General features: G+C 43.9%; 2 protein-coding genes across 2 annotated transcripts; both read left to right on the forward strand.

The window, feature by feature from the left end:
• The first annotated feature begins 786 nt into the window (after positions 1-786).
• c15h6orf47 (chromosome 15 C6orf47 homolog) lies at positions 787-9,909 on the forward strand. Its single transcript, XM_037794730.1, has 3 exons — positions 787-1,145; positions 1,687-3,079; positions 5,449-9,909. Exon 2 carries the CDS (start codon positions 2,167-2,169, stop codon positions 3,070-3,072), a length of 906 nt encoding a protein of 301 aa, XP_037650658.1. The 5' UTR covers positions 787-1,145; positions 1,687-2,166; the 3' UTR covers positions 3,073-3,079; positions 5,449-9,909.
• Positions 9,910-15,414: 5,505 nt separating this feature from the next.
• Positions 15,415-18,751, forward strand: LOC119503569. Its single transcript, XM_037795410.1, has 2 exons — positions 15,415-18,545; positions 18,643-18,751. The coding sequence occupies exons 1-2, from the start codon at positions 15,415-15,417 to the stop codon at positions 18,713-18,715; spliced, it is 3,204 nt and encodes a 1,067-aa protein (XP_037651338.1). The 3' UTR covers positions 18,716-18,751.
• Positions 18,752-23,173: the final 4,422 nt, after the last annotated feature.

The raw sequence follows: 23,173 nt of genomic DNA on the forward strand, positions 1-23,173 counted from the left end.
GAACAGAGTTCTGATGGCCACCTGATGGCCTGTTCTTAAATGCTCAATTTTGTTTTTTATATATTATTTCAAAAATTCAATGAATTATAAATTAAACAACAAATTGTAAGGAAAAGATGAATACAAAACAAACTAAACATTTGTGGTCTGCTAAACAATTGGAATACATTTGAATAATTTACTAGTTTTAGTCAGTTTAGAATTTGAGTTTTAAGTTATCAATCATGGTCAAATGTTGACAAACAAACGTTTTAAAATCGGTGTCTTTAAAAATAAAAGGTATTTTAAGCCATATAATTTTATGTATATAATATTTTGCTAGGATAATCAAATTAATTTTGTAAATCTCATCTGTATTTACATAAGGGAGTAATATGTTCAAAATGATCTCTAAGAAAAGCGTTAGTACACTTTATCAGGTATAGAAACCACATTAACACTGAGGACGTTCAGCGAGCTCAACCTTTAATGTGGAATTTAACCTTCCAGTTCAGGGTTCAGACCCATCAGGTCATATATATAGATCTAGATCTAGATATGTCTATATATACACTATATGTCTCTATATATCGATATATAGATATATATATACAAAGATAGATAGATAGATAGATATAGATCTATAGATATATAGATATTATTATTTATATATTTATATTAAATATTATATCTTTATATTATTATATATAGATCTACTGGTGCTAAATCTATAAACTGAGGTCTCCAGTCAGACAGAGTCTGTGTGTCTGACAGCATCATGAACTACAGATGCTTTTATTTTGAAGCTTTTATTTTGAAGGCTGAACAGAACCGGTAGTTCGTTTCTTTTGTTCTCAGAGGACGTTAATCGGTTCTGTCGACCTGGCAGTCAGTCGGACCTTCTGTCTTCAGGTTTCTGCTGGTTAACGTGATCAGAACCGGTACCAGTACCGACCCCTGGTCTCCTGTAGTCTGCTCTGGTCTGCTCTCAGCTCCGGACTGGAGAGACTCTGTAACCCGGCAGAGAGTCTGAACAACACCTGAAGTTAAACTGATCTGATGCTAACACTGAAGTTAACTACAGCAGCTAGTTAACAACCTGCCAGGCTGACTCCAGGTACCAGACTCCAGGTACCAGACTCCAGGTACCAGACTCCCGCGACAAGGTGAGAATCACCTCCTCATGTGAGACACCGAGCTGAAAGAGACAAAAGAACAAAACACCGGAATGTGTCAAAACATCAAAGCAGCTAGCGTTAGCCTGGTTAGCATGTAGCTAACCAGGCTAACGCTAGCTGCTAGCTACAGCTGTGTGACATTAGCTTAGCATTAGCGATGCTAACTAGCGCTGCTGTAGACGTGGAGGGTTCAGGAGGTTTAGGGTTCAGGAGGTTTAGGGTTCAGGAGGTTTAGGGTTCAGGAGGTTTAGGGTTCAGGAGGTTTAGGGTTCAGGAGGTTTAGGGTTCAGGAGGTTTAGGGTTTAGGAGGTTTAGGGTTCAGGAGGTTTAGGGTTCAGGAGGTTTAGGGTTTAGGAGGTTTAGGGTTTAGGAGGAGTGTTCAGACTTGAGGTTTAGGGTTCAGGAGGAGGGTTCAGGAGGGTTTAGGGTTTAGGAGGAGGGTTCAGGAGGGTTTAGGGTTTAGGAGGAGGGTTCAGGAGGTTCATCTGATGTTTAACTAACTGTTCATGTCTCTGTGTTTTATCTCCAGGTGTGAAGAAGAGTTTCTGGAGACTGAACAAGTGAACAAAGTCTGAGAACAATGAGGTTCCAGAGCTGAAGTCAACTCCTCCTGTCAGCCTGCAGCCTGCAGCTAGCTGGATCTGGAGCTCATGTTAATGTTCATGTTAATGTTCATGTTGAGTTCCTGGCAGCTCCAGGTGTTGCAGGTCAAACTGAAGACATGTAGACGAGAAGCCTTCAACGTCTACATGCTGTGATTCTCATTAAAGAGCATTGAGAGTGATGTTGTTGTTTCTCTGCTGAGCTGCTCAAACACTCCCACAGGTGTGTCTGTGGCCTGAGGACGTCACCGTGCCGAGGCCTGCATCCCTCTGAACAAGTCTTACAACTTCACCGCTGAGCTGGCAGTACATGCACGCTGTTCCAGTGAACTCACAGAGCTGCCAACTTCAACGAGAGGAGAACTGAGATTCTGAATTCAACTCCAACCGGCTGTGAGACGGACAGCATGACCGCCGTGGTGGGCAAAGCGTGGGGCTGGGTGCGCTCATGGGGCGGCGGTGGCGTGTCATCAGAGAACACCACCACAACGGTGGTAGCCAAGAGCCAGAAACACGGCTCCGGCGGACAGGGCCTCAAGGGGTGGACCTCTTGGATCTGGGGAGGGTGGAGACGTCAGAGCAACCAGAGTAGTCCGGTAGAGGAGTTCTGGGAGGCGCAGGAGAAGATTCAGCCCATGGAAATCGAAGTCCTCGGCGCGGGGAAACAGGAGACGGGCACAAAGTCAGAGCAAGTCTCTAGATGGTGGAATAAATATCTCCCGACTTCTTACCTCTCGTGGCCAATAACAACAGAATGGAGCGGACTGAGACGGAGGAAACGTGATGGGTGGGACTGTGATGTCGACGGGGACTTCTCTGACTACGGGACGCCTCCTCCGTCCCCAACGCCTCCTTCCTCTCAGCTGACGTCTCCATTTAGGTTCTTCGCTCACAGCTTGAAGGTGGAAATCGTCCCGGAGCACTACGAGATCTGCTTCAACTTCCTCCGCCACCTGTTCGATCTGTTCGTCGTCGGCTTCTTGTGGACCGTGTCCCCCCCCGCCAAGCTGATCCTGGAGGTGTTGGGGGTCCAGGGACCGCTGAGGCTGTGGTTCCACGGCATGGCCATGTTCTTTGTCTCCACAGTTGGAATGGCGGGATTACTCTGGTTGATCCAGGAGTACCTCCCTCAGTTCGCTCTGATCTACGGCATCATCCAGGCGCTGGTGATCTCCGTCAGCGTCCGACAGAGCGTGATGCTCGGCGTGGAGGAAGAGAAGGACGACGAGGGCAAGGACGCCGAAGAGATGATAGACAACAGGGAACATACAGAAAAGCTTGTGTCTGTTAAGGACAAAGTGAAGACAAGTTAAATTTAAGGTCAGTCCCTTCATTCATCTGACGGGATGGTTGGGTCACATTTTACCTGGCAAATGAAAAAGCTAAGAGCGTTACATCACGATGTAGGTGAACTGAAGCTGTAGCATCGTCACTGCAGATAGTTAAGCTTAGGTCAGGTCTAGGGGTGGAACGGTTCGGTATGTCTCCGGGTTTTGGGGTCACAGTTAGGTACGTTTTCAGAACAATGCAGAAATAGAAAATGCAGAATATAACTTTTTTTAATTTATTTTGAAAATGTTAACCTTCTACAGTGGCTACACAAATCTTACTTTTAACAGCGAAGCCTCTCAAATGAAGTTAGCAAAGCCGCTTAGAGACGCCTCCTCTCCGTCCTCTTCCCTGGCGGCGGTGGCGGCGGTGGCGGCGGCGGTCAAAGACTCCGGCAGATCGGGGTTTGGCGTGTTGCCTACAGCGCGGAGAGCCAGCAGTGCCTCTCTGGTGTATGACACCACCGCCTTGTTATTTACTGCTTGGAATGTTTGGCACGGCAGGAGGAGGTAGATTAAAAAGTGCCAACCAAAGTGTCTTAAGTGTCGACATTGTGCCGTACACGATCCCACGGGAACCTCAACATAAAATGTAATAAAAACTAACAAACACTAAGATAAAAAGAATAAATAAAAAAACTCAAACTGCAGCGAGGCACCGGAACCGGAAGTGTTTTACCTTTTTAAAAACATCAATCTGTACTGTTACTCGTGTACGCTTTTGAATGCAAGACTTGTACTGGTGTGTTTCTGAAGTGAACTAGTGGTTAGTTGTGTTCTATATTAATAGGTCAGTTTAGTACATTGTGTTCCTGCTCTAAGGGATCTGATGTGGACGTATTTATCCTGGACCCGAAGCACAGTACATCCTGCCGGTTTAGAGGGATTTTGGTCTTTCTTCAGTCCGATTATTATTATTATTCTCTGGTATTTTCCACTTTGTACTGAAGAGCTTGACAACTTCATGTGAAACGAAAACAACTGTGAGATTGTGTGAGTGGTGTGAAACCAGCAGCAACCACAGACGGAGAAGAGAAGCATTCAGATAGCTCAGTGTGTTTGCCTGAGGCCTCTGATCGGCTTCACTTTGCATAATGATCTGTTTATTATGTGGACACAAGCATTAGAGGCAGACATCGGAGATGATGGAATACACTTAGCTGAAGTAAAGTACCCATTTACAGTTCCGTCTTTCCATGTGGATGAGTAGAGGACCGTTGATTGGTTGTCTGGAGATGTGCACACTAAGCAGTGACCAAAGCCAGAGCTCACCTGAAGTAAACAAACTACTGTGCTACACTAGTTAATCTCTTTACGGTGACAGCCAGCCGTGGCCAGAGGCATTCTGTTCTCAGGCTGTCCGTCCATCAGAGGTCAAAGCTCTCTGTGACCTCACTGAACACATTTTTGGCCATAACTCAAGAATTCACATGCTAATTATGACAATGTCACACAGGATAAAATGATGTAGTGAGGACCAGGGTCTGTAATTAGCACCCGCCACCCGCCAAATGCGGGTAAATTGTTGGCAGTGGCGGTGAAATCATCAGGACATCCGCCTCTTTGGCAGGCAGGGAAAACGCTAGTGATGGAATAGATAACCGCAGTTGTCCTCTTTCCTGTCATCTCATGCCTCCGTGATTATCGATTCCTCTTATTGATGCTTTCCCACAGTTACGCTGCACAATGACGCAGACGGACGCTGCATCATGTTTCAGTTAGTTTGGGACCGGAGACACGGTGAAGAGATAATAAAGCTCTCAACAGCATGGCGCTACTAAACCTGAGGGGGTGCACCCTGTTTCTACCTGATAAAGAGACACTGAACAACAAACCTGTGTTGAAATCATCAGGAGGAGAGTTAGTAACGTTAGCTGTTAGCAGCCGTTAGCAGCTCAGTCCTGACTGGATGAATAACGGAGATACCAACGTTAACGGGGGTGCCATTGAGTTATTATTATGAGGCGTTCACATTCTGCTCAGGAAAAATGACTATTGGGCGAAGGTAAATTACGTCATCATGATGTGTTCAAATGTAATCTGGTAAAATGAGCTGAAGAGATGAGCTGACTCCTCGTGTTTCTTGACCGGTCAGACTGGTATTTGGTTTTAGTGATGTCACTGTGTTCCCACAGAGTCCAGTGTTGTTATTACTGATGGAAGTGATGTGGAGCAAACCAGTAACCCCCCTGGTACAGTCTCCTGTAGTCTAGTAGAGTATTGATGAGTTCATATTTGACCTCTTTGGATCAGGGTGTGCATTCACCCACTAAAGAGCAGCACCAGCATCATCTATACACACCACATGTTGTGTTCGTCCACATCAGCTGTTTACTAAGAGAGCTCTGTCTTCTTCCACAGATGGCGAGACGTTGCTGTCCGTTCAGGAGTCCGGCTGTATCAGACCTCCTCCAGCAGGACGACACACGGACCGGTTCACTGCACCGCCGTGTTCTGCAGTGTCACTTCACTCTACTGTGTTGCACATTCATTACAAGCTCATAGAAGTCACTTTATGTTCAACACTATTGATCTGCATTTTACAGACTGTCTGTCTGTCTGTCTGTCTGTCCTCCATCTTCATGTTGTCACCAGAACGTTGACATTGATAGCAGCACAAAGTTTAGTATCAGAAAGTATACTACTACCACTATAATCCTGGGGCCATGGATGTTCAAGAAATGCCTCAACGAAATGCATCGTAGACACGGAGAATAAAACCTCTAGACAATCCACCAAATATACTGAAGATGTGTGCAGAGCTACAGAACACAGCACACTTCACAGAGATACACTACGTCTGTCAGGTCAAACAGGAGGAAGACCCACTCTGTTGCATTTTATTCTGTTTACATAGTCTTGTCCTGTGGGATTACACCGTAACACAGTCACCCCGTTGGGACCAGGCGATGCCTCTGGTTTATTCTGGGTGAGAAGAAAAGATCAAATCTGAACCGAAGACAACCAAATACACTACAGAGCCTAAATGATCAGACATTTTAGGCATGCAAACCGAATACAAACCACTGCATTAACAAAAAACAATCAAAGTGTAAAAGGTTAAAAGAAACATTGAAGCTGTGTTTCAGGACAGAGGAGTGTTCACAAAAATAACCTTAGTGCTACAAGACTATCACATCAAATATCAAATATCTCTGAAGGAACAACGTTCCCACCGACCAGACAAGCAGCTTCTGATGTTTGATTGGTTCATTCTCTGGGGGTGGGGACTTTAAAAGCTATTTAATCCTCAAGTCCATATTAAGTGAATGTTGAATCCTAAAGGTTCTGTCCAGTTGGAGTGCAGTTTGAACCAGAGACTGTCTGTTCTGAAGCTTGAATCTGGGTTTGTCTTTCTCTCTTTGTTGTCCCATTACACGTCTCCCCCCGTTAATATTCCTCCAATAACGCTTCAAAGACAGATACATTCACGCAGCTGGCTCCAGTAGACTGGCTTGAATTTGTCCATCAACCTGTGTCCAACTTTAAATAAATAATAATAATCATTTTATTTGTAGAGCTCTTTTCAAGCCCAAAGCACAAAGTACTTTCCAAGGAAATCCACATCATAGACAGCAGAATACATAAAACATAAATAATGAAACAAGAGAATGGGTAAATAAAGAACCAAGCATATACATATTCATACAGTTACATATGCACATGCATACGCATCAGCACAACATTAACCTGCAGATTCACACGGTCGACCACTAGAAAGTAGAGACACTGCACTGTATTTTGAAACAGAGAAGTTATTCTAGCGCTGTTTCATGGACTGCAAACAGTCTGTGATCATGCTGCTTATTATTCTGTATTACCCACATCAGACCTGTGACATCACACATCCCTCTCCGGGGGGGGGGGGCGGAGCGGAGGGCTAGTTCTGTTGAACAGGAGGCTAATTAAATGTGAATGTACCTTTTTACTGGAGAGATAATCTGAGTTTGGTCAGCGGTTGGAAGCCTGAAAGGATGAGCAGGTAGCAACCGGCACCGCTGACCCAGTTACTGGTTTAGACACACACACACACACACACTACTAAATATACACTGCCTTAAAGCCATACGATCTCCTTAACTCAGCATTGATCTCACATTTAGTTTCTTCAAAATAAAATGTGTATTTTGAGAGCAAAGACTGCGACGGTTAGTTGAATGGAACAAGCATCTAGTAGCTGTTGAAGTGGTTCCAGCAACTAGAAATGACTGTAATGCTGGTGTGACGCTGGTGTGATGCTGGTGAAACGCTGGTGTAACGCTGGTGAAACCCTGGTATAACGCTGGTGAAACGCTGGTGTAACGCTGGTGTAACGCTGGTGAAACGCTGGTGAAACGTTGGTGTAACGCTGGTGAAACTCTGGTGAAACTCTGGTGTAACGCTGGTGAAACTCTGGTGTGACGCTGGTGAAACCCTGGTATAACGCTGGTGAAACGCTGGTGTAACGCTGGTGTAACGCTGGTGAAACGTTGGTGTAACCCTGGTGAAACTCTGGTGAAACTCTGGTGTAACGCTGGTGAAACTCTGGTGAAACTCTGGTGTGACGCTGGTGTAACGCTGGTGAAACGTTGGTGTAACCCTGGTGAAACTCTGGTGAAACTCTGGTGTAACGCTGGTGAAACTCTGGTGAAACTCTGGTGTGACGCTGGTGTAACGCTGGTGAATCTGTTTTCTACTTTCTATACTGAGTAAGTTCTCATTGTGTGTGCGCTGTGGAAGAGGCACACAGTCCACGGGCTGCGTTACATTACAACAGGACACTGTTCTGTCGTTGCTCGTCGTAGGACGTTTCTGTTTTAGAGATTTGAAGTGACACATAAATATCAGCAGCAGCACATCTTAATGTGTTTTTATGTTACTTCCTGTGCCATGATATATATTGCTTGTTTCAAACTTACTTTTCTCCATTACATGTTTTATGTGCTTTTACTTCCTCGCCATGCTTTCTTTAGATTTAAAGGTACATCTCATTTGGTTTTAGTGCACAAGCGCATGTTTTGCACTCAACACTTGTGTTGTATTTATCCACGTTCTCTCTCTATAGCATGCACCGTTATCCATTTATTCAGACACACAGGGAGACGTTAGTTCACCTGCATCGCAGCCTGGAAGATGTTCAAACCTGTGGCCGACTATATTGAAATGAAACCTTATTGAAATGTAAATCGCCCACCTGTGTGCACATGACAACATTAGAATAAAAATGTTAAAATCCCATATTCATGAACATGCAGAACTATTGCCAGAATGAAATATGAGTGACAAATCATCTTCAGTGTTCTCCTGAACATAACACTCCTAAACACAACGCCAGAATGACAGGAAACTGAATGGAACATTGTCTTCTCATATTAGTTTAACGTTAACGTGAAAGTGAAGAGCTGAAACAATCCATTCATTGATCAACAGAAGATCTATTGTGTCTGCAACTATTTTAATAATCAATAGTTTGTTGAAGTCGTTCCCTCGTTCAGCTTCTCAGTCGTTTACCGTGTTTTTAGTTCAGCAGAATAGCTCAGCCTGTTCATCTCTGGTTCTTACATTTTATAGACCAAACTATCAAGAACATAACTGTCAGATTGCCCTTTATGTTTTGATTTATATTGTTAGTAAAGACGAGCAAGGAATGAAATTCTTACCTGACACCTGCCAAATAACAGGTTACATGTTGGCTGTGGCAGGTCAGACTTCCAGGTCACCAGGTTTCACACAATATCAGATTTTAACAACACATTATTGTGGCTGATATAATTCATGATAATGGTATTATCCAGATATCTATAGAAAAGTTAACTTTGTGTGTTTTGTTTATTTTTTGGCTAATTAATTACACCTGAAATACCAGTGTAAGGAGGTAGAGAGAGTTTGTAAGCATAAATGTATATTTAAAATGATTCAAGAGGCGCTGAATTATTTATACAATATTATCAGTGTGTTTCATTTTTAAATATCATAGTTATTGTCAATACCTATATATCACCGTCACCCTATCTACCACCAGGGCAGATAGGACTTCCTTTTATTAAGAAATATTATTTTTAAAAGGCAATTCCCGGTTGAAAATAGTCCGGGATTATATTAAGGTTAAATAATATATTCCATATTTCTAGTGTCGCTGACTCAGTGTTACAGTCCTAGAGCGTTCTACGGAGATCTCAGGAGTGGCAGAAAAAAAGACCCTGATGACAAGCAAATGTAAACGGTGGTTCATTTAATAATAGCTGACGTTGACAGATTTCATAACAGAGACCCGTCTTTAATTTCATTAGAACTACAATCAGGTCGTACCAGATGTCCACAGCTGTTTGAGTTTCATAGTTCTTATGGCGGTGTTATGTGAAGGTGTACTGTTATTGGCACTGTCGTTTTTATTTTCATCTTCATCTTGGCAGTATTGATGTATTTTCAAATAATAAAATTGTATTTAGAAATGTTTAATTTAAATGTTTCAATGTGTGCACACAAATGGAAAAATGAAATCTGACCAGATGTCCAATAACAATGAGAGTCCCAGGAAGGTTGTTATTCATAGTTTGCTCACATGGAGCGTTTATTGCAGTGATGTTAATCTCTTGTTAAGGAAAGCTATTTTTCTATGACCTGCCCGGTGCTGGGTCACTGCAGCTGAAGAAGCTCTGTCCTGAAGGAGCTCGCTGATACCTGTGGTGTTGTTTGAACTCGGAGGAAACGAGGAAGGGAGGAAGTGTCTGCTGTGAACTCTTTACTGTACATTGAATTTATAGCCACTCTGAACCCGACACACGACTCTACTACTCTGAGATGAAACGCTCCCGCTGGCTCAATAAATATTCTCTTTTATTACATCGTCTGCTTGTTTTTCATTCCTACAGAGCAAATACAGTTATGGCATATTAATTATGCCGGGATGACCTCTTCAGCATCCCAACAGTACGCTGGTTTAAAGGATCACACTGGTGTTTTTTTGAGCTACATATCAAAGACGACATTGAATATGTTTTCCTGCCTGTTCCTCTCAGTACGCTGCAACTATCAACTTACACACACTTGAGTTAAATAAAGCGTCTCCATGAGCATCGTGCTTCTGTATTATATTATAAACACTAAACATCATACTACAGTTCAGAGCATCAGATAACACACACTCGAAGGCCAGTTGACTCAGTTTAAAACTTTAATTCACATTAAATCTGCTCTCATTATGCTTAATAGTATATACTGTTGGAAATATATCATGAAGAATAATATGGCAAATGCTTAAACTATTATGTTACGAGTTCAGTGGGTTGAAGATGTTTAGACTAGAATTAGAAGATGAATACTGTGGCGTCTGAGGGACGTCTCGTGCAGAGTCTCAAGGGTGAGACGGCATAAACATATTTTTGTGTAGATAGAACAGTCTCAAGGACTCAGCCTTAGGGAAGAAACAGATAGGGGGGAGAGGACAGAATGATATGACCAGTAGACAGCGTTGTCTAAGGATGGAGTCAGATAATAGGAAGGTCAGATATTGTGGAAAAGTACTACAGTGATATTGTGGAAAAGTACTAAGACGGATCAAAACCCTGCCCTCTTCAGAGAATGCTTGTTGCTGTGTATAAAAGCAAATGTAAAGAAAAGCTCGGGGTTCATTCACTGCGAACTGAAAACTGTATTACATGTTATCAGGGACACATTGATGAATCCAGAACTTCTGTAATAACTCTTTGCAACTTTGATGAATATATCTGCGGAATAAATTGATAACCTAATTTGCAATCTTTTATGATTTTAACTCTGAGCTTGCAGCTGCCTAGAAGATAAACCAACACGCATGAAGGTGACGATTCCCTGAGGGGAATTCCTTCAATTTGGTGACCCCGACGTGATCTTCGGAAAGAGCGAAGCGAGCCAGAGACCGGACAACTCAGTGAGAGAGAGATAAGGGTACCCTGACTACAAGGAAAAAAGGTAAGCAGAACCTGTTAAAACAAAATCTGCATATTGGCATAGGATCTAAATTTATCTCTCTGGCTGAGTTTGAAGCATCTCTGTTTGACTTTTGATAAATCAAGTTGCATAGTTAAAAGGATCTGGGATCCTCTAAAGATCTGGGATCTTAGTTAAAAGGATCTGGGATCCTATAAGGATCTGGGATCCGTACTGTGGTGTTTGGAACACTAATTAAAAGGATCTGGGATCCTCTAATGATCTGGGATCTTAGTTAAAAGGATCTGGGATCCGCTAATGATCTGGGATCTTAGTTAAAAGGATCTGGGATCCTATAAGGATCTGGGATCCGTACTGTGGTGTTTGGAACACTAATAAACTGTATTGATAGTGTACATCAGAGGAAATTTAAAACTGCCTCAGATACCGGGCCAGCACCGCTGACGGGAGACCGTTAGTAGAAGCTTGTGTTGGTGGGATCTGTGGTGGGGGCATAACGACCCAATTACTCTGATATCACTACTGTTTGAAAACTAAAAGGAGGAAAGTTGCCCTTTTAGTAACGTCTGGGACGTTAAAAAAGCGTTTGGAACGCTGCGCTTGGAGCGCTAGAGTAGTGCGCTTGGAGCGCTAGTTTAGTAACGTCTGGGACGTTAGAGAATAGTAAAAATAGCGCTTGGAGCGCCTGTATGAGTGTACATTAATAACTAGTATTCAGAGGAAAATTAAAACTTACTGTTGATACTGGGCCAACATCGCTGGAACATCAAAGTGTCCAGTAGAAGCTTATGTTGGTAGGATCACAGCGAGGGGCATAGCGACCCATTTACTCTGAATCTAGTTACTGTCATAAACTGAATAAACCTGTGTGAAATAGTACTGGACAGAATGGATGGAGAATTTGACAAAGATTGTGAGGAAAAAGGCGGTTGTAACAAAAGTGGGTTAACCTTCGGCCAACAGTGGGCGAAAGTAAGAACGAATGCGATATGTACCTTTGACCCAGAGAGAAGGGGAAAAGAGACAAAGGAGATGGATGCATGGTTTAAAGGAATGATAGAGAATAAAGAGTTCCCGGAAAACTCCTCTATATCAGCTTTTACCCCAGCAGTACGAGAAGCCATACTAAAACAGCAGGAACTCTTGGCCCAAAGTAGAAAAACGGTGGAACAAAGCGGTATCTTTAAAAAAAAGAAAGCCCAAAAAGACGTTGAGAACCAAGCAAAAACTTTAGCTAAAATAAACGGCATTTATCTTGCATCTGTAACTGAATTAGGACATCAATGGCCAGTAAAAAAAGAGACTAAAAAAGAACCAAATAAAACCCCGGACGGATACAACCGGCTGTACCCAGCTTTAGGGGACTATCCTGGTCCGTTCCCCGATCCGCCACCACCGCATCATCAAATGGTAATGACAGGTATAGCACCTACGGTACCCCCACCATACGATAACACCCAAACATTGCCTCCACCGCCTCCACTCCCTGAACATAGCCCTGAATCCGACCCTCCACAACATTCCAGTCCCAAACCAGTATCTGCCCAGATGCCCCACTTTCCTGTTCAGGGAGGACATTTGTGGCTAGAAGATCCTGAGGGAAAAAGGAACAGAGAAGATTTAGAAAGAAGGATCCGGCTCCTAGAAATAGGCCTGCTAGGGGTAACCAGAGGGGGAAATCAGCCTGGGGTTGTGGATCTAATGGGGGATACAATCTCAGAACAGAACCTACCATCTCCCATACCACCACCGATGGTCGTCTCCCCAAGCGAATCCTCTGACCCTGAGGGTAGGAGGGTGAGAGAAGAGGTGGCTAGGAGATGGCATAGGGATAGAGACGAGGCAGAGAAAAAGAGACATAGAAAGGAACAGGAAGAGCAGGAGAGGAACAGACTACTATGGGTAGAATTAGAAAGAAGGACAGAGGAAGTCAGGAGGGAGGGTGACAGAGAGCGGGATGGAGCATGTGGAGGAGGCCCATCAGGCCATCAGGAGGATGAGGGTACATCCAACACCTCCAGTCTTTGTAGACGAACTGGGCCACGGTTTGAGTCCAGTCGAGAGAGGGAAAGATCTAGAAGACAGGAAGTGGAAGAAACAGGGGAAGAACCAGATGCGTTCCATTGGACTAGGTCAGATAGACGTTCACAGGACGGAGAAATGGGTCATGGTAGAGATGGGTCCTGTATGACCTTCACCGGACAGTTCACGGCACACGGTAGAACAAAGCAGGAAAGACCAGAAGGAGAGAGACTAGACGAGGAGTATGGGGAAGAACAGCTACAACAGTTTGCAGAGCGTAGCACAGACTTTGGTCATAGACATAATTTGAGACCCCGGGATGGCAACAAAAGAGTGGTCAGACAAAAACCGTTAGGCATGTATCCTATCATTCAGACCACCGGAGGTCAGAGATATCAACCCTTTGGGGCCGGAGATAAAGGTGCCATAGCAGCTAGGTTGCCCCCATTGGAAGAAGGAGGCGGTGCATGGCTTAGAGCATTGGATGAGCAGACCAGGGGCACGAACCTCTCATTAGGGGACGTGAGAGCATTGTTGGGAGCAGGAAACGTGTCAGTATGGGCACAGAGAGAATTGGAAGAGAATGCACACACCACTCAATCAAGGGATGAGGAACCTTGGTGTAGATATGCTACCCCCATGGGAAACGCCATACGGGCTAAGTATCCCATTCCCGCAGGAAAACTGCATAACTTGGTATTTAAAATAAAGAATGACGAGACGGGGAGTGTTTTTTTGGCCAGGTGCAAGAGAGAGTGGGCTGATTCCTCTGGATATAATCCGGACAAAGTAAATCATCAACATCCCTTTAGGAATGCTATTCTAAAACACTCTCCCCCAGCCGTAAAAGAAGCAATGGATAATAACCCTGACATGCAAGCAGCTGAATCTAGTAAATGGGAGACACATTACCTACACCACATGCGAAAACATGAGGAAAAAAAAGATGATGAAATTGAGGAAATGAAAGACATGGTAGCTAAATTAACGAAGCTTCAGCTAGCCTCAGCTAGAGAAAGTGCAACAGAGGGAAAGAAGCAGAAGAACCTGCACAAACAGATGGTCCAGACACCTGCCCCAATACCCACACCTGTCCCACCTGTCCCACCTCCAGTTCCACCATATTATCCACCCCAATATGCCCCACCACAACCTAACCCTCAATATCAGTACCCACCCTATCAACAACAGCCGCAGGGTCAGAATAGGGGGAGAGGAAGGGGAGGAGGTAGAGGCCGAGGAAGGGGAGGAGCACCGAGAGGAGGAGCCTGCTTTATCTGCGGCAGCCAAGATCACTGGGCTAGGGAGTGCCCAAATTATCAGCAGAACCAGCAGCCTCAGGGTGGACTAGCCCCACCTCCACAGGCACCCAATCAGCAATACGCACCCCTCCAGGCTCCCCAATACCAAATACCAGGACCACCTCCAGGACAATGGGGACTATAGGGAAGCCTAGAAAGCAGAGGGGAGCAGGGACTGGCCGAACCTTGTTTACAACTAATAGTGAATGGAAAACAAAGATGGTTCATGGTGGATACCGGAGCTCGGTATTCCACCCTAGCGGAGCCAGAATGCCGGTTATCCTCTCACTATGTCTCTGTTTTAGGTTTCTCCGGCAGAGAACAACAGTTACCATTTACTGAACCAATACCTGTGGAAAATGGTACTCAAAGACTAATGCATTCTTTTCTATATGCACCTGACTGTCCAAAAGATCTTTTGGGAAGAGATGTTCTGGCAGCCCTAGGGGCTTCTGTGCATTGTTCAAAAGGTGGCATATCGGTGGAATTCCCAAATGGAAGTGTTGTCAGATGTTCCGGGTCAGGAGCCCCTGGACATCAAATGTTATTAAAAGAAATAATCGATCCTCAACAGAGTCCACCCACTGCTGAAATATACTGGGTTCTTTTGGAAGACTGCAATCCACTGATTGACTTTTACAACCTGTGGCAACCATGGATCCGAGCTCTACACCCCTACCTTCCTGTACCTGATCCTCCCCACTGTACCCTAAACTATGATAGGGAAAATGAGATGCAATATCAGGATGAGTTTCAGCAACAGTTAGCTGATAGATCGTGGTCACTACAAGTCAAGGACATTGTAATAGGACCCCAAGGCGTTGCAGCCATAGTCTCTCTAAACCCAGAACAAAAACTATGGTACAAACTATCCTCATACGCTGTCCCACATATCTCATTAGCGCTCGCTCCAAAACATCAAGCAAAAGACCTAGGAACCATGTGTAAAGAAGCGGGTAACGTAACAGGGTGGGAAGAAACAACATTAAAAGGAATATGGGTGGCAGAAAAGGGAAAGTATTATAAAATATCACATTTCAGCACAGTAACAGGCACATGTGAGAATGTGTCCCTAAAACGTCATCACGGCTGTGAAATGACGGATGGGGAAGGGGCCATTTCCATGTTGAACACTCTTCCTTCCTCATTGTGGTCTAAGGGCCCCTTTGATGTGGGAAGATGCAGCATGGAACCAGTAACATTTGAAATGAACACTTACTGCCCTATCTGGAGACCTCAGTATAAACATAAAGCAGAAGCAGCCCAGGGCATCTCCCCTACGATTGAGGGACTAATAAAAGCAGGGGTATTAAAAAAATCTTATTCTCAGTGGAATACTCCCATTTTGCCAGTAATCAAACCCTCCGGCTCATACAGAATGGCTCATGATTTACGAGCCATAAATGAGCTGGTTTCGACCCCTGTTACACCAGTGCCTAACCCCCACTCTGCTCTCTCCATGCTCACCACTGCCCACACCTCATTTACATGTATAGACTTAGCTAACGCTTTCTTTTGTCTACCCTTAGCAGAACATTTACAGGATATTTTCTCGTTTACATATGAAGGCCAGAGGCTGACATATAATGTGTTACCACAGGGCTTTATTCTTTCGCCCTCAATTTTTAATGAAACCCTAAGAAAACATTTAAAAGGGTTGGAACTTCCGGACGGATGTTTTATTGTCCAGTATGTTGATGACTTGCTCATAGCAGCACCCTCGGCGGAGGTGTGTCTGTCTATGACGCATGCTCTTTTGTTAAGACTATATAGTTGTGGCTATAAGGTCTCTAAAGAAAAACTCCAGTGTTGCAGAGCGCAGGTATCATTCTTGGGAAGAATAATTACAGCCAAAGGCACTGCCATGTCACCTGCACACAGAGAGTCGATTTTGCACCATCCAAAACCACTAATCGTTAAAGAAATGTTGTCATTCTTGGGACTCACTGGTTATTCCAGACAGTACATTCCTAACTACGCCGGAGATACACAGTTGCTTAGACAGATGGTAACTATGGCAGGAATGAGAAATCTTACGGCAGAACTGGAATGGTCACAGGAGGGGGAAGAGGGGTTCATCCGCCTAAAACAGAAGATGGCCGAAGCGGCTGCTTTAGCCCTTCCGGACTATTCCCAGCCGTTCCATCTTGACGTATCTGAACAGCTGTCTACCGCCCATGGTGTCTTGTATCAGAAGCAAAGAGGAGACAGAAATGTGTTATATTATTGTAGCATATTATTAGATACCCAAGAACAGAGAGCCAGCCCCTGCGTAAGGTATGCGGCTGCACTGGCTAAAATAGTGGAGAAAGTGGGTCATATCGTCATGCACCACCCACTCCGAATTCTCACTTCCCATAGTACTGTAGCCTACGTTACATCAGCGTGTTTCACTCTCACTCCATTGCGACAGACGAAGATTCTACAAGTACTATCAAAGCCACACATCTCTTTTTTCCACGAGGGTTGCAATATGGCTGACAAAATGGGGGATGGTCAGGGTAAAAAGCACTTATGCGCAGAAAAATCTATGTCATTCACAAAACTACGAGCAGACTTAGAAACCACCCCCTTAACAATATGTGATCTCAGTCTATTTACAGACGGCTGCTGTTTTAGACATCCCACGGAGGGGTTAAAAGCTGGATATGCTGTAGTGTCGGTTCCTGATGTCACCTCAAAACCTATCACACTGTGCTCCGCTACACTAGACGGAAAACAATCTGCCCAAGCTGCTGAGTTGACTGCTGTGGTATCCGCTCTTAAACTCGCTGAAGGTAAAGCTGTAAATATTTTCACGGATTCGGCATATGTGTGTAATGCTATTCACAGGGACATGTCAGGTTGGGTACAAACAGGGTTCAAGACAAGCGGAAACAAAAACATGGCACATGAGGTGCTCATGAGAGAGTTGTTGTCTGCCATTAAGCTTCCTAAAAAGGTTGCTGTCTTAAAAGTGAAAGGTCATTCTCAGGGAGAGGACCTAGAGAGCATTGGCAATAATGCTGCGGATGTTGCAGCCAAGGCTGCTGCAGGATATGTTGTTGAATGTATATTAATGCTTGGCGAAGAAGTAGGAGCATTTATTGATGATGTAAAAAAGGCACAGGAGGACGCTCCTGCACATGAGAAAAAATCCTGGGATGATGCAGGTGCTACGGATTGTTTTGTAGGAATGTGGCAGAAAGATGGGAAGACGGTAATGCCGTCAGATTGGATACCATCCATGTTAAAACAAACACATGGCTTACATCATGGGGGAGTGGCGGTAATGATGTATGCTCTGGAGGCATGGTGGTTCCCACAAAAGAGGAAAACCGTGATTGATTTCGTACAAAATTGTACTACCTGTCGGGCATGCAACATTCGACCTACTGAAAAACCTCCTTTGGGAAAATACCCAAAACCTGAGGGTCCTGGCGAACAAATAGTTATGGATTTTACGGATATGGGGATCCGGGCGGGAGGGAAAAGATTTTTGTTGGTCATAGTGGATGCATTTTCCAGGTGGATTGAGGCCTATCCTACTGGAAAAGAGGACGCTAAAACAGTCATCAAATGTTTGGTGAATAATTATATACCATATCATGGTTTTCCCAAACTTATTCGCTCCGACAATGGCTCTCATTTCAAAAATAAGGATTTGAGAGAAGTGGAGACGGTTTTGGGTCTGGAACACAAGTTTGGCACAGTGTACCACCCCGAATCGCAAGGAAAAGTTGAACGTGCGAACCAGACCATTAAGGGGAAACTGCTGAAGATTTGTCAGCAAACAGGTTTGCCATGGACTGAGGCTCTTCCCATTGCTCTTCTGGCTATGAGATCCTCAGTCAATAGGCAAACAGGTTTAACACCGTTTGAACTCAACTGTGGACGACCTTTTCCAGGTCCCACAGTGCCTTTGTGTGTCCTACCTGCTGTAGGCTACCGCCCGTATTATCAGAAGGTGAATGCTCTTGTCTCAGCTCTCTCCTGTTCAGGTGCCCCCCATGCTCCGAAGCCTGTGTTGCTGACAGCACCTGAAGGCCCCCCGGAACACCTTTGGTTGAAGGTGTTAAAGAGGAAGTGGTCGGAGCCACGGTGGACGGGGCCTTATAGAGTGATAGCGAGGACAACAACGGCAGTACAACTTGGAGGGAAAGGCGGAGTTTGGTGGCACTTGACCCAGTGCAGCTCAACAAAAAATCCAAAACCAACGGCAGACTTCATCAGCGGAGGGGTGGACAACCCAGATGAACCGGACAAAGGAACAGCACCACGCATCTCTGCAGGGACACCAGAGAAGAGCACAGAAGAAGACGCACAACCCAGATGAACCGGACAAAGGAACAGCACCAGGGGTAGATGCAAGCATCTCTGCAGGGACACCAGAGAAGAGCACAGAAGAAGACACGTAAACATTGAAGCTAATGACTGAATTTTTTGTTTTCTATACTGAATTTTTTATATATATCACTGTAAAAAATATAAGTGAGCTGTATGAGACACAATTAAGGGACGGAAGGTTTCAAGGTCTTGCCTGTTTTACAGATAAAACACGGCTTAAACGTAAGGAAAAGGTGACTCAGTGAAAGTCTTATATATTATATGTTGTATTAATTATTGCTTTATATATCACGTTAACAATAGCTTATTTTTTATTCATCTATCGGGTAGAGGGGTAGGGTTATCAGGACATTAACCATGGGATGGGTAAATAAAGCCCTAGTGGTATTGGGCTCAATACTACTAGGGGGTCTTATTCTATATTTTCTAGACTTCTTACCAAGACAAGCGAGCAAACAGGTAACCAACCAGACACACCCCAATCACACTTTGACCAGAACAAAACGAGACATACCTCAACGTAGAACTAAAAGATCGAGTCAATGTACTTCTAAAGAATTCGAATTAACATATACATTTGGTAGCAACACCATCTATCAGATAGATTTATGCGACATTATTGACTGCGGGGGGTCAGATGGGGGCCTTCAATGGCGTGGTTATGCGTTGTACACATGCTCATTCAACAGCCGATACAGATGGTGTCCGTCATGGGATGCGGTGTGGGCCTATACAGGACCACACTGGAATCCAGGGAGGAAGTGTCCAGCTAATCATCTCTGCATTTCCTCCCATGTTTCTGTTATGAGAGGTCAAATACAGTCTGGCATACCGCGAGAGCGTCGGAACACTCAATCAAACAACAAAAATAACCCTATGCTGATCACTATTAAAAATCTTAAACAAAACCCACTGAGTGGAGGGGATTGCGGATCCAATGACACAGGACGTATAATAATAGGGGTAGATCAATCAGGAACTGATAAAATGGGGGTAATTAGATTCAAATTCTTACCGGAACCAAAACCAAAACCAAAAGCAAAACCAGAAACAAGACCAAAACCAAAACCAAAACAAAGTCAAACGTCCACCGCAACCTCAGTAAACCCCCCATCACTCACCTCAACACAAACCCCAGAACAGACCGATCCCCGAATAATAAAAATAGATTTTACCCAACTAAATACAAATGACATCATACGTTTAGCCACGGGATATGGGGATAGAAACATCTGGCTTGATTGGATGACGTATACTGCAAAACAATACAAGGCAGGTAATTGTTTTGCCTGCTCAACTGCACGACCCACTCTATTTATGGTACCCGGACCGATACATATGGACGACCCAGAGGGGTGGGAATGCATGCAGCAACTTATAACATCCGGATCCAATATAACCGACACATGTACTAGACTAGATGAAATATATCCGCCCCTAAGGAAAGACATCCAGCCACCAATGTTTACTATACGAAAAGGGGACTATGTATGTTTTAATAGAACAGGCCAAATTAGTGTAACAAAGGGGACCGCTAAATGGTGTAACGTATCCTATGATGTAACAGGAAATGAAACTTCTAATAACTGGACTCAGGGCCGAGGTGATCTTTTCTGGTATTGTGGAAATCAAATCTTAAGAATCATGCTACCAGCTAATTGGTCCGGAGTATGCTCATTAGTCCGGTTGGCAGTACCTATGACTATCATAGGATTAGATAAAAGACAAAATATACGCCAAAAGAGGAGTTTTGACACCTCTGCAAATAATCCCACATACATAGATGCTATTGGTGTACCTCGGGGAGTGCCAAATGAGTTTAAATTAGCTGATCAAATAGCTGCAGGATTTGAAAACTTGCCCCTGGTGTCCGCTTTGTTTCCTATCACACCCAGTAAAAATGTTGACCGCATTAACTACATCCACTATAATGTTCTCCGTTTGACTAATTTAACCCGTGATGCAATTGCCGGACTAGCTGAACAAATGGCTCCTACGTCACTGATGGTGATCCAAAATAGAATGGCATTGGATATGCTGCTAGCCGAAAAGGGCGGAGTATGTTCCATGTTCCAAGATTCCTGTTGTATTTTCATCCCCAACAATACAGCACCTGACGGGACAGTGACCAAAGCATTAGAAGGACTTAGGACATTATCTGACAAAATGCATGAGGATTCTGGTATTGACAGCCCGATAAATGATTGGTTAGACCGTACTTTTGGGAAATGGAAGTCTATGATAATTTCTCTGTTTTCCTCTATCCTCGTTGCCATTGCATGCCTGATATTATGTGGTTGTTGTTGCATTCCATGTATTCGTCATCTCAGTGAGAGAGTAATAATTACTGCTATAGAAAAGAGACAGCCTGACAACCCACCTGCTTATCAGATGAGCATGCACACAGCGGAAGAAGGGGTAGAAAGGCTTAATTTAGAATACCGTGACACCGACCCCGATTCAGAGGGCGGGAATGACTTGAACCTCATGTCATATATTTCTGTGAAGTGAACTTAGACAAGTTCAAAAGAGGGTCTGTTGGAAATATATCATGAAGAATAATATGGCAAATGCTTAAACTATTATGTTACGAGTTCAGTGGGTTGAAGATGTTTAGACTAGAATTAGAAGATGAATACTGTGGCGTCTGAGGGACGTCTCGTGCAGAGTCTCAAGGGTGAGACGGCATAAACATATTTTTGTGTAGATAGAACAGTCTCAAGGACTCAGCCTTAGGGAAGAAACAGATAGGGGGGAGAGGACAGAATGATATGACCAGTAGACAGCGTTGTCTAAGGATGGAGTCAGATAATAGGAAGGTCAGATATTGTGGAAAAGTACTACAGTGATATTGTGGAAAAGTACTAAGACGGATCAAAACCCTGCCCTCTTCAGAGAATGCTTGTTGCTGTGTATAAAAGCAAATGTAAAGAAAAGCTCGGGGTTCATTCACTGCGAACTGAAAACTGTATTACATGTTATCAGGGACACATTGATGAATCCAGAACTTCTGTAATAACTCTTTGCAACTTTGATGAATATATCTGCGGAATAAATTGATAACCTAATTTGCAATCTTTTATGATTTTAACTCTGAGCTTGCAGCTGCCTAGAAGATAAACCAACACGCATGAAGGTGACGATTCCCTGAGGGGAATTCCTTCAATTTGGTGACCCCGACGTGATCTTCGGAAAGAGCGAAGCGAGCCAGAGACCGGACAACTCAGTGAGAGAGAGATAAGGGTACCCTGACTACAAGGAAAAAAGGTAAGCAGAACCTGTTAAAACAAAATCTGCATATTGGCATAGGATCTAAATTTATCTCTCTGGCTGAGTTTGAAGCATCTCTGTTTGACTTTTGATAAATCAAGTTGCATAGTTAAAAGGATCTGGGATCCTCTAAAGATCTGGGATCTTAGTTAAAAGGATCTGGGATCCTATAAGGATCTGGGATCCGTACTGTGGTGTTTGGAACACTAATTAAAAGGATCTGGGATCCTCTAATGATCTGGGATCTTAGTTAAAAGGATCTGGGATCCGCTAATGATCTGGGATCTTAGTTAAAAGGATCTGGGATCCTATAAGGATCTGGGATCCGTACTGTGGTGTTTGGAACACTAATAAACTGTATTGATAGTGTACATCAGAGGAAATTTAAAACTGCCTCAGATACCGGGCCAGCACCGCTGACGGGAGACCGTTAGTAGAAGCTTGTGTTGGTGGGATCTGTGGTGGGGGCATAACGACCCAATTACTCTGATATCACTACTGTTTGAAAACTAAAAGGAGGAAAGTTGCCCTTTTAGTAACGTCTGGGACGTTAAAAAAGCGTTTGGAACGCTGCGCTTGGAGCGCTAGAGTAGTGCGCTTGGAGCGCTAGTTTAGTAACGTCTGGGACGTTAGAGAATAGTAAAAATAGCGCTTGGAGCGCCTGTATGAGTGTACATTAATAACTAGTATTCAGAGGAAAATTAAAACTTACTGTTGATACTGGGCCAACATCGCTGGAACATCAAAGTGTCCAGTAGAAGCTTATGTTGGTAGGATCACAGCGAGGGGCATAGCGACCCATTTACTCTGAATCTAGTTACTGTCATAAACTGAATAAACCTGTGTGAAATAGTACTGGACAGAATGGATGGAGAATTTGACAAAGATTGTGAGGAAAAAGGCGGTTGTAACAAAAGTGGGTTAACCTTCGGCCAACAGTGGGCGAAAGTAAGAACGAATGCGATATGTACCTTTGACCCAGAGAGAAGGGGAAAAGAGACAAAGGAGATGGATGCATGGTTTAAAGGAATGATAGAGAATAAAGAGTTCCCGGAAAACTCCTCTATATCAGCTTTTACCCCAGCAGTACGAGAAGCCATACTAAAACAGCAGGAACTCTTGGCCCAAAGTAGAAAAACGGTGGAACAAAGCGGTATCTTTAAAAAAAAGAAAGCCCAAAAAGACGTTGAGAACCAAGCAAAAACTTTAGCTAAAATAAACGGCATTTATCTTGCATCTGTAACTGAATTAGGACATCA

The sequence above is a fragment of the Sebastes umbrosus genome, chromosome 15 (assembly GCF_015220745.1).
Source record: "Sebastes umbrosus isolate fSebUmb1 chromosome 15, fSebUmb1.pri, whole genome shotgun sequence".
NCBI classification, from domain to species: domain Eukaryota; kingdom Metazoa; phylum Chordata; class Actinopteri; order Perciformes; family Sebastidae; genus Sebastes; species Sebastes umbrosus.

Excerpts from the sequence above, each read along its gene's own strand:
- LOC119503569 (XM_037795410.1), top strand. The coding sequence starts at position 15,415 with ATGACGGATGGGGAAGGGGCCATTTCCATGTTGAACACTCTTCCTTCC. Across the intron at positions 18,546-18,642 it reads ATCAGCGGAGGGGTGGACAA|AGGAACAGCACCAGGGGTAG; the intron begins CCCAGATGAACC and ends TGAACCGGACAA.
- c15h6orf47 (XM_037794730.1), top strand. The coding sequence starts at position 2,167 with ATGACCGCCGTGGTGGGCAAAGCGTGGGGCTGGGTGCGCTCATGGGGC.